Below are 12,218 nucleotides of genomic sequence, written 5' to 3' on the forward strand. Positions count from 1 at the left end.
GGGGAAGCATCTCAAGCTGAGGACAGGCTGTTCCCAGGGAGGGGGCGTACCTGTGGAGGGCAGGCTCCTTCATACCCAACCACATCTGCCTTCCCTGAGGCCCACTTCCTGTGCCCTTCAAAGCACCAGCAGACTATGGAGCTATACTGAGTTCAAATCCTGGCTCCCTCGTTACTGTCTGTGTGAACCCAGGCAGAATGCTCAAGCTCTCCCTGCCTGTTTCCTCATCTGCAAAATGCAGATAATCATAGCAACTATCCCATAGGGTCATTACGAAGATTAAATGGATTAACACTTTTGGGCTTGGAACAGTACCTGGCATGGAATAAATGATCAATATATGTTAGCTACTGTTGATAACTACCATCTTCTTCATCATCATCATCATTGCCAAGGCCCTCCTCTCTCCTAGCCCCACTCTGTTACACAGCCAGGTACCATGGCCCCATTAAGACTGCTGAACCCTGCACACAGTGGCAGCCCCAAACCCCAGGCTGCTGCCACAGAAGGCCATTTCTCGGGCTGCAGCCTCCAGAGCAGTCTGGAGACCACTGCACTCCAACTCCAGACCTCAGTGCTATTTGGACAGCCTGCTGGCCTCAACAGCCTTGCTTAGCAGTTCCCAGGGACTGCCTTTTGCAAGCCTTGCCTGGCCTTGGCCAATGTTCCCACCCCAAGAATCTAACAAGAGTCGCAGGGGCAATGGCCTTTGGTGCCCCGCCCAGCCCTCGCACAGAGTTGGCTCCACTCCCCAGTGCAGGCTGAACCGAAGGTGCCTGCCCATGTGAACACAGCCCCTGAAGTCAGGTTCATGGCCCAACACTGTCAGCACACAGAACAGAAAATCCATCTGCTGTCCCCAAGTCCCGAGCCAGCATCTTCTTGCTGCCAAACCAAGTCTTAAAATTTAACATCTGACACTGGTGCCAAAAGCTCACGTTGAGAAAGGCATGATCCTTTCAGCTTTTACAACTTTTGCTGACAATTCCCCAGCCAGTCCGGAATCACTGGCCCTAGCAATGGGCTCCCTGTGGGCACCCTCAGTGATGTCTGTGGCAGGGCCTGCTGCTCCGAGGGTGGACAGGCATCTGCAGCCCAGCACTGGCACCTGTCCCTGAGACCACCTCACATGTGGGACTGTGGTGGAATATAACTGGTCTTACTTTCTGGGCACAAAATCCGGAACACGTCTCCACGGTCACATTGGCTTGTATCAGGGAGTCGGGGAAGGTGTGTGTGACGTTCTCCGGCAGTCTGAAGCAGCCGCGGTATGTGACTGTCCTCCCTATGGAAGAAAAGGGGTTCCGGTAAGAAATGGTGCTCACAGCTGTTGGTGTCTGTCCCGAGGGAAGCTGGTGGCTTCGGATCCTGGAACAGGTGTAGCTGTCCTCAGGAGGGGCAGGTTTCACGTCAGAGCAGGCAAACTGCCCTGGATGGGGATGGGGTGCAGTCCAGCCAAGCTCCTGAGAGAAACCAGGCACCAGAACCTTGGTTACCCTGGGTCACTGACCAGGGGACACTTGTCTGAAACTTCGGGTCTCACTATTGCTGCCAGCTCTGGGAGGATGGCCTGCCTCCTTCCTTTCCTCCCCTCCTTCCTTCCTCTCTTTCTCCTTCCCTCCCTCCCTCACTCCCTCCTTTCCTGCCTTCCAGAGTTTGGATTGTACACCCATTATGGGCCAGATTCTGCAAGAGGTGACCCGAGAGGCCGATATTCTGGAAGTCTATGACTTCCCTGTGAATGTGTGGAAAGAAAAGTAGATTTGGAAATCTGAAATCCTGCCACGTTCTCTCTCACTGTGCCACTGAGTCCACCGCCATTTTGCTTCCTCCCTGATCTTGAACTCCCACCAAATTCTAGGAATACTCCTTAAGTCTGTGTTACAGAGGAAGCCTGTAACACAGGCTTTCCTCTTCAGGTGCAAAATTGTAGATCCCTAGTTAGCTTCCCTGGTGCTGAACAAACCTTCTGGAATGTTCTAGCACCAACTGCTCATACTTCTTCTAGACTTATCTGAGTTTCTCCAGATGGCATCTTGATTCTCACACCAGGCTCCTCTGAACCCCAGATCTCCTGGTGCCCAGCATCTCTGCCTGTTCCCTCTGCTTGCCGCCGCCTATGGCCAGCAGCAGAAACCCTCACCAGCCACCACCATGGCGGGAGGGCTCTCCATGCAAAACTGCAAAGCAAGACAGAGCCCTGGATCTGGAAGCCCATCTGACCAACCATGTCACCGGTAGTTTGGATGCCAGGACACCAACCTATTTGGGCACAAATGAAGGAAAGCAGCCTGGTGCCAGGAAAACAGTCCAAGCTGAGCATCCTAATGGCTGGAGGTCAAGTCCTGGCACTGCTGGTGACTCGCTCTGAAACTGGGCCATGTCATGGACTCTGACTGCTCACCTACATAATGCCTGGCAGCCAGAGCTGTTCTGAGGGGCAATGTGCACCCACGTGCCAGCCTCTGATGTAGCTGCCCTGGCCTTCAGTGGAAGGGCCCTGGGTTGGTGCTTTGTGCTGGGATCACGGAATTCCTTCCTGTCCTGTGGCATGATTAGGCCCCCAAAGAACAAAATGGCTAGATGGGCTGGCCCATGGCCCTCAGCCAGCTGCTCTGGGGTGGGACAGACAACAGGAGACAGGCTGCAGGGCCTGTGACAGGGAGGCTGAGCAGCATAGGCAGGGCACAGACTGATTGGGGTCATGGGCATCCCATGCCACAGGGACAGCTCCAGGGGGAGTCTGCAAGTGGGTCACCCCTGTGCTCCCCACCCCCAGCCCTGACCCTGACACACAGCAGGTGCCCAATGAGGGCTGAGCGGATGAATAAACTGAACACAACAGGGCATGTGGGGGCCCAGTATACACTGCAATGCCTGAGCTGCTGGGGACGGCAGCCTCAGCTGCCTCTAGACATCATCACTGAGTGACTGTCAGGGAAGAGGCTGTCATCTAGTGCAGTCTATCCATGGCCCCCTCCCTTGCTTCCCAGGTGACAGCCCCAGGGCCACTTAGGGCAGAAGAACCCCTTCAAGATGAAGTCATTGATGAGCTGCTCTGTTCCTATCTCTGATCCCAGCCTGGGGAGCACTCTCATGGCTCTTATTCCTGTGAGTGCTCCTAGCTAGGGAGACGCTGACATTTAACATGGGTGGTCACCTGGCTGCCTCTTCAGCTCATCCCGTTGGCTCATCCCATTGAGAAGGGAGCGGGCAGGCAAAGGTCAACCCCTGAGTTCCACAGCCCATCCAAAGGGGCAGCTACTACACCGTTTTCAACATTAACCATGGTGTCAAGTCTAGCCACCTCAAGATCTGAGGCTGGCTTGAACTACTGGGCCATCTCACCTTAACCAAGGGGCAACCTCATGCACAACAATGATCGATAAGTCAGTGGCTGAGCAGGCGGGAGGGGCTGGCAGGGGGGCCCAGGACCCACGCACAGACCTGGTCCTGCTGGTGGGCAGAGGAGAGGCACTGGGGGCTGTTGTTGTTGGAACCCAGGAAAACCAGAGACCCAGGAAACCAGTCTGGAACATTCTGGTCCTCAGGAAGCCCATCTGGATGCCCAGGGGACAGAGAAGATGCACCATGCACCATGGTGACCTCTGCCAGGCCTGGCACAGAGCAGGTATCAATGACTATCTGTGGAGTTAATGGTCTCCTTAGTGAATCCCCTGCCCCATTCCCCATCTGGAGCCCCTGTGCCCAGATACAGCTCATCTGACTAGAAGCACAAGAGTGGGCGCAGTTGGCTGGGCCTGAGCACTAAGCCACTCTCCCGGTCACTCTAGCTCCATGTGCAGCCCCGTGGTTCTCATAGCCAGGTTTCTGTGCTGCGTGACAAACACTCATTGCTAGGAGAGCCTTCCTAGACACCCCTCCTTAGTTCTAGCTTCTGACCTAAGCCCTCTTTCCCTGAGCTTGGTCCCATCCTCAAACTAATTCATTTCCTGTCCTGGAGCCCTGTCACTAGGTGCATGGCCAGAGGTGGCTGTGTCCATGAGTCCGTGTACCTGAGCACTGGGCAGTGCCTCCATCACCTACTGCCTCACCCTTGCCAGCAGTGAGGGCTGGTCTCTACATTCTGACTCCTTCCCAGCCCAGCCCCTCCCAATTGTGAAAAGGACGGCCCCCGATGTGCATAATAGTATTTCTTTTTTTGAAGGAGTCTTTTACAATGAAATTAAGTGGATCTGAGGACCATCATCTTGCAATTAGGACAAACCTGAGTTTCAGACACATTTAGTCGGGCCCCCTCAGTTGTCATCTTTGTGTGAAAGCACTTCCCGTTGAAATTCCTGGGGGTTCTTGCGGTCTGAAGCATTGGCTGACTCTCCCTCATGGCTCATTATTTCCTCCTGAGTTCTGTACTTAATTTACAAGCTTATCTTCAGTGAGAATTTATCTATGGAAACTCTTTACCCCTGAGTTGATGTTGGTTTGCCTCTGCCAGCACCATCAGGTGGTCCAGAGCCAGTTCTTATTCCATTCATTGCCTCTGCCAGCACCATCAGGTGCTGGACCAGGCAGATTGTACTAATCTGAACTCAAAACTCATACAAATGCAGTCTCGCAATTACAATACAAATGCTTAGGAAGATATTTTTTTAATCTGAAGCTCAGGTCAAAACAGACATTTTCTTTCTACCCCCGAACTAGTACATGATACTATAAAAAAAACCTACAGAAGACCCAGAGACATATGAAAGGATGCTCAGCATCACTAGCCTTCAGACAGATACAAATTAAAACCACAATGAAATACCATCTCACACTGGTGAGAATGGGCATCATAAACAAATCAACAAACAACAAGTGCTGGTGAGGTTGTAGAGAAAAGGGAACCCTAGTGCACTGTTGGTGGGATTGCAGACTGGTGCAGCCACTGTGGAAAACAGTATGGAATTTCCTCAAAAAACTAAAAATGGAACTGCCTTTTGACTCAGTAATTCCACTGCTAAGAAGAGTGGAACTAAGAATTCCACCCTAAGAACAGTGAAACATCACTTCAAAAGAACCTATGCACCCCAATGTTCACAGCAGCACAATTTATAATAGCCAAGTGCTGGAAGCAACCTAGATGCCCATCAGTAAATGAATGGATCAAAAACTATGTACGTTTACACAATGGAATACTATGCAGCAGAAAGAAGGAACTCCTACCTTTTGTGACAGCATGGATGGAACTGGAGAGTATTATGCTAAGTGAAATAAGCCAGGCACTGAGGGACAAATACCATATGATCTCACCTATAAGTGGAACCTCATCAACAAAACAAACAAGCAAGCAAAATATAACCAGAGACATGGAAATAAAGAACAAACTGGCAGTGACCAGAGGGAAGGGGGAAGGGATAACAGGGCAAAGAAGGGGAAGGGTCGTGAGGGAACACGTGTGAAGGACCCATGGACAAAGCCAACGGGGAGGGGAGGATTGAATGTGGGAAGTGGGGATGGGGAGGGCGGGGGAGGGTAATGGGGGGGGGGAAATGAGGACAACTGTAATTACACAACAATAAAAAAATAAAAGCCTCTTTATTATAGCTAAAACCTCCTACATTGTATTGATTTAAACTTCAGTGACATCAAATTCCACTTTATGCAGAGGTGTCCATCTGATTCCCTAGCTGACCAGCTCAAAGCCTCCGTCTCTGTCCCACAGGGACACCAAAACCTCAGCCTGTGGCCTCCAATTTCCCTCTGCAGCAACCCAGAGCTGCGTGGCACCGTCTGGACTCTCATCTTACCATTGTGATGTTCAGTTTCCTCTCTTCTGGAGCAAGGGATTTCCTTATTTTCTTGCTAGTTTAGCTACGCATGGGAAACAGTGTTTGTTCAGTTTTAGCCACCATTTCTATGTGTTTAATGGCTAGGGAACTTTCAGATTATCTGGTCCACCCCACTGCTAAAAATCTAGGCCTGCCTTTGCCCTTTATAAAATAGACTGGAACCCAGAGAGGGAAAGCCAGATGCCTGAGGCTGCACAGCATGTCTGAGACACACCTAGGCCTACGCCCCAAGCCTCCTGACCAGTTTCTCTCTCCTTTGGGAAAATAGAAAGATGTGCCTCAGCTATGAACTCAAGCAACCTTTGGCATACTCTAATCCCACTCCCCTCTATGACAAGCCTGCTCAGGAAAGGGGATAAGGGAGGGAGGGCAGGGTTTCTGTTCCAAGTAATTTGGACCAGAGGCTACAGGGGGGGGAGGGCAACTGGAGTGCAGGGGACAGACAGAGCTTGGGAGGGCAGAGGCACACTCACGTTTCCTGGAGCTCGGCTGCAGCTCCTCCACCCGGTAGACAGCGAGCCGGCCAACACCCCCGCACATGGACCCCTTCTCACCCTTGCACTCGTGTTTACACTCCTCCGGCCCGACGCTCATCACTGGGAGCCGGTTCCCGCAGTAGCACTCTGCCCCAGCCTCCAAGCCGGCGTAGACGTAGGACCTGTGGGGAAAGTGAGGCCTGGAATGAGCTGCCCTGGGCCCAGAGCTGGGGATGGGATCCCAACGGCACTGAGTCTGGATCATAGAACAACAGCTGAGGCTGGGGCTGGGATGAGGGCTGGGCCTGGAGTGGAGGTCAGGTCTGGGGCTGGGGCCATGGCCCTCAGCAGGTGGCTACCCTCAGCCCTTGGTCTTGGCCAGACTTCAGGGTCATCTGCCTGGGTTTAGGGAACAGCCCTTCCTTTGCAATAAGCTGACTGAATCAGCCCTGTGGGCTCCTCCTGTCAGCCCTGAGCTTTGACCCCTGAGGTGCTATCCATGGGAACAGGTTGCCGTGTGTCCATAGCTGCGCTGAGCTGTTAACCGGTTCTCAGGATGGGAGGGAAGGAGCCCTAATGGGTGACATTGGCCAATTTCTGTAGATGATGTTGAGCTATCAATGGTTTAGTAACGGGCTTATCACATTTTCTGAAACTTGAACTGCTTGCTGTCTTGAGCCAGCCATGAGCTGGCTCCAGCACACCGCTGGTCAAAACTGCCCTCCACGCCCTACAAACAGGGCCCGAGGCACCTCCTTCCCCCCAGGGCACTCTTACCCACCTCCACCCAGGAGTGATGCCATAGTAAAGAAAGACAGCAAATGGGACCAGTGTCGTTTCACACAGTGTTTGAACTATGAAAAGAGGCCAACATTTTCAAACTCCCACCTCAGTAGACTTAGGTACAGAAATCCCAAACTGAAAACCCAAAGGCTAGCTCCTCATCCTCACAGGCTCCTTGCTAGCTGTGTAACCCTGAATACCACTTACTGCCTCTGAGTCTCCGATTCCTTAACCGTCAGGAGAATAAAATGAGACTGTTAGTCTCAGTTGTAGCTATAGCTGGACTATAAAGCACACTTGACAGGACCCTTTCCTTTCCTTCTCTGGCCTCAGTTTCTCCACCTATAAAATGGGCATAATTGTGGTTACCGAGCAGAAGAAGGTGAGGACTTATGACCCAACAAATAGAAAATAATCTGTGTGACTGAAATAAGTCCAGAGTACCTCTGCCAACTCTGTTTTACCCATCTGCTATGTGTGAGCATGCACACACTTGCACACACACGTGCACACGCATGCAGAGAGTGCTGTGAGAGCCTTGATTTTAGGGACGATCCCCTGGCATACGACCAGTGTCTGGTTATGCCCGGGTGAGCAGAAAGAGCAAATCTTGTTATAAACACAGTAACTTTTTCTACAGAGCTAAAAGGTCCTCAGAGAAATCTGGGTTAAAGCTCTTTATTCTATTTTAAACAGACATGTAAACTGAGGCCCAGGAAAGGAAACTGACTCAGGGCTAAGTCACACGGTAAGTCCTTGGTGCAGCTGGACTAGACCCCTGGTCTCCTGGCACCACACCCAGCATCCTTTCCACAACCCCTTGCCACTTCATCAATAAACTTTCTTCTGGACAACTGGGACCTGACCAGTCAAGCCCTGATTAGTTACACTCTGACAGTCAACTGGCAGCTAGAGCGTCCCCTCCTTGTGGGGACTGTCTCTTGACCTCACTTCCAGTGGAGTAGAGGGTCTGGGGCCCCACACTTACCGCTCAGCGCAGGCATCCTGGCAGTGGGAGACGGTCATCTTTCTCAAGTCAAAAAACACAGAGCCCTTCAGTGTTCTGTCCTGGCCATTGTCACTGAAGCATCCAACATAGGTGCCTGTGGGCCGAGAAGCAGAGCAGAGACTCAGAGAGAGGGAAGGCTCCTAATCGCGCCCCCGCCCCCAGGAAATGCCAAGGCAACCCCCAGCCCTTCCTGGCCAAGGGGGCCTCTCAGGGAAGCCAGGGGATGAGGCTTTGGCACAACTTTCCCTGCAGCACTTCTGGATCCTTCATCCCTGCGCCCTCCCTGCCCCTTTTCTTTGCTGATGGCTCTCTGTCCCCCTAGACACCCTGCCAGGAACCTGGTGTCCATCTGAACACCACTTTCTTCCACCCCAACTCAGCAAGCCTGGCTGGGTTAAGTAACAAAAAGTCTGTTACATTTTTTATGTAAAATACAAGACACATTTTTCATTATCATCAATAACTTTATTGATTTGGATATTTTGAGTATGTAAACTATTTCCTGCTATTGGCTTCTAGTGGGCAGAGGCCAAGGGTGCTGCTAAACACCTTCCAATGCACAAGAGAGCTCCACAGCAAAGAACTATTTGGTCAAAATCTCAATAGTACAAGAAACTTCACAAACCACTTTTGATACATTCAATCAGTCACAGCACCTTCTCCATACACTGCACAAATCTTTTTTTGCATTTCAGTTGCATTTTTGAAATAATAAAGCATAATAAACCAAAAATATTGCATATCTTCTTCCATCTTCAATATTAAAATGGCTGCACAAAATTGACCAATTTTGATACTTTTTTAAGTGCATGCTAATATGACAGTTGTCACAAAACAATCTAACAAAATTGGGGTTTTGAATGAAGTTAAAGTCAACTAAGACTTTACTTCCATACTAGAGCCATGGTATGGAAAAAAAGTAATGGAATTTTTGGCCAGCCTAATACCTCTCCTGGACCCCCTCCTTCCCTGATCCCTACCTTTCCTCGGCTTGGAGAGCTCTCTCTATCTCCACAAATGTCCCAAGGGGCAGCTTCTGTCACCTTCTTGTAACCCAGAGGGAAGAAATTAATTGTGGAAACTCTGATCTTAGCTAATATAAATAAGATCTTGCAAACAGATAGAGCTATTTCAAGAAAAAAAATCTGCTGTCCCAGGAGAGAGCAAGCCCCATCACTGGAGGTGTGTGAGCAGAGTCTGTCAGTGTGTAAGAGAGCCAGCCATCCTGTACAGGACTCAACAAGACCCAGGACTGCTGGGTCCTCGCCAGTCCAGGCACCTCTGGCAGGTTCCCGGGGGAGGACATGACACCTCAAAGCAGTGGCAGAGCTGACCCAACCATGCACAGGCCAGTGGAAGTCTGCAACAGCCCTGCCCTGTCGCCCTAAGAGAGGGAGATGTCTCTCCCCCTTCTAGGCAACGAACCTCTTGTGGTTCCATCAGCATACACGTGGCCGCACCCAGTGTCTGTGATAGGGACACGCTACATCCCTCCACTCAGGATCCCGGACCCCCAGGCCCTGAAAGTGTTTCACTCTCCTTATGTAAAGTCTCAGGACCCCGGAGAGCAGCAGGGACCACTGCAGAAAGATTTTCCCCAGGTCAGCAAGGATGAACTGCTCGCCTCCTTAGCCTGCCTACTTAGTATAAGAAAACTAATGTTTCAGAAATTTCTCGTGTTTTGCTCAACGAAGAAGAAATTCTATTATAGCTTTCAATTAAACATCCAAGTCACAAGCTCGGGGGTTGTTAAACACTTATCCCTGTTAGTGAGAAATTAACTTAAAGGTTGCAAAGGTGCCTGGGCTCAAGGACCCTGAAGGCTGAGAATGGCACATGCATGTATCTGGGGGAGTAGGGAACAGCTTTGGGAATGGGCTGACTTAGGTTCAAATCCAGGCACCACCATGACCTGGCATGTGCAGCTTCCCTGCCCTGAGCCTCAGCTTTCCCATGTGAGAAATGGGGCTATGCTCCCACGGAATTCATGGAGTGGTGGTGAGAACTCCATTACACATGGGAAGTGCCAAACACAAGGCACGGCATGGAGTGTGTGCTGTTGTGATTGTTTTTATTGTCGATATATCATGATTAATAATAAACATTTTTATATTGCTTTACTTTCCTGAAACTCAAATTCTTCATCATTAAAATGGTAATAGCACCACGTACATATAAGGCAGCTTGAAATTAAATGAGATAACAGATGTACATCTACACAAAACAATGCTTGGCCATTAACAGATGTTTGAATAAATGACAGCTATTATTATTCTAATCCTACACTCTAACCTGGGACCTGGTATGATGATGGATCAGTAAATATCAGCTGAAAGATCAACACATTAATAAAAGAGAGAAAGAGATGGTTTCAGTCGGTCAGGCTCAGGTTCCTCAGAAAACAAGGAGTGGCTAACCAGTGAGCACCTGGCCATTTGTTGGCGCTGACCAGTCCGGCGCGGGGGAGCCCTTGCCTGGCTGGCCCCTACTCAGTCTGCAGCAGAGGCCTAAGATGCAGATGGCCCGCCTGTCTGTGAGGAGGAGGTGAGCCCTTTCTTCTGGAAAGATAATGAACGGCCTTTCTACCTCCCTGACAGGGGTGAGAATGTGCAGAAAGAAAAGGACTTCCAAGGGATACGTTGGGACACATTCTGAGGCGGATTTATTACTTCGAGCTGAAATGGAGGCAGCGCATTATTGTCTGTGACTCCACATCTGTTCATTTGCACATCAAAATGGACATGCCGTGCGGCTATTAATGATGGCTTTGGAGATATTGGAATGTCTTTGGAAATTACTATCAATAAAAAACAAACTGGCTATGGAGAAGTTACTATTTTTCCCCTAGTAAACTTACTGACATTTTATTCCATTATGGATGTTGTCCAAGGTATAATGAAATGCTCAGTGATTGATGGAGCCTCCTGCAGCTTCCTCCGCTTGCAGGATCCCTTTTCAGAAGGATGGCAGGCTGCCCGCGCCTCAAAGAGACGCCCTCTTTGTGTGCAACCCCGACAGCTGTCCCGAGGGCTGGGCTGGGGGCTACTCTCCACCAATGAGACTGCCTGGCTGGGCAGGCCCATAGAGGTCCCCCTCCCCCACGGGAGGGGAAGGGGGCTCCCGGAGGGTTTTCAGGCCAGTGCCCCCACCTCTCCCCTCTTTCTCTGAAGATTTCCAGCCATGAGATATCACCGCTTCTCCCAGAGTACCAATCCTTCCTGAAATCTTGGGGGATGTTTAAAATATTTAATAACCTATGGGGGCTGGTTACTGACCATTCAGAATTGCCACCATTCAACACCAGAACTGGATCCTGATGTTCCTGCTGTACCAAACATTGACCCTTCACTTGCTGGCTCATGGGGAGGTTTGTGGGTACTGGGGAGGGCAGCCAGAGTGTATGGGGTACCTCAGAGGCTCAGAGCAGTAACCACTCCAATATTTCAACAACTGATAAGGCCATACTGGTATTTAATGGTTGAACTAACCACAGTCCTTCAGCCTTCCCCAGGACCCCTTCCATCACTTTGTTAAGTCATTGGAGATGACTTAAAGCAAAGGGGTACCCACTGGGTCTCCTGGACACACGTACTCTACACCCAGGGCTATAACTAGGTCACCCTGAGCCCTCCCCTCTCCTGGCCATTCACAATGAAGTCAGGTTACAAAGAACTAGTTGCTTCTGTCTAATAAGCTCAAAAGCCCTTTGCACAGGCCTCTACCGTGCTCCAGTCATGCTGTACAGTAATAATTGGGCTGCATATCTGATTCTGCCACCAGACTGAGATCCTGAAGTGTATGGTGAATAGCATATATGCAGACCCAGACATGAATCCTCAACAAGTGCAGATTGAGAGCAATAGAGAGAGGAATGGTGGCTAAATTGCCCAAGGTCACAGGGACCAGGACTGGAAATACCAAGAGAGGAATGCAGGTCTGCTTTCAAAAATTGTGCTCTTTCTATGGCTTCCTCTCAACAAATCCATGTTGACCTTGTCAGTCATTTACACTTCAGTCTAAATGAGTTGCACTGGTGCAACCTGCATAAAGACTCAGTTTCTGGGTATGTTGAAGAGAGTTTACAGAAATCACACCTATATAAAGTGAGCTGTAGACCCAGTTCTTCATTTCTCTCATGAAAGCCTTGCTGAGAAATCC

At 50.3% G+C, this 12,218-nt stretch overlaps 1 protein-coding gene across 3 annotated transcripts in view; it reads right to left on the minus strand.

Annotated features, from left to right (window-relative positions):
* Positions 1–12,218, minus strand: part of WSCD1 (WSC domain containing 1) — a 46,476-nt gene that overhangs the window by 21,985 nt on the left and 12,273 nt on the right. For all 3 annotated transcript variants that reach the window (XM_045824031.1, XM_045824029.1, XM_045824030.1), the window contains exons 3-5: positions 8,040–8,154; positions 6,266–6,450; positions 1,164–1,285 (exon numbers count right to left, since the gene is read on the minus strand). In XM_045824031.1, the coding sequence (XP_045679987.1) occupies positions 1,164–1,285; positions 6,266–6,450; positions 8,040–8,154 (422 nt within the window). The remainder of the gene's footprint in view (positions 1–1,163; positions 1,286–6,265; positions 6,451–8,039; positions 8,155–12,218) is intronic.

Source organism: Phyllostomus hastatus, unplaced genomic scaffold (assembly GCF_019186645.2).
Source record: "Phyllostomus hastatus isolate PE091 unplaced genomic scaffold, TTU_PhHast_1.1 phas_scaffold_55, whole genome shotgun sequence".
Taxonomy (NCBI): domain Eukaryota; kingdom Metazoa; phylum Chordata; class Mammalia; order Chiroptera; family Phyllostomidae; genus Phyllostomus; species Phyllostomus hastatus.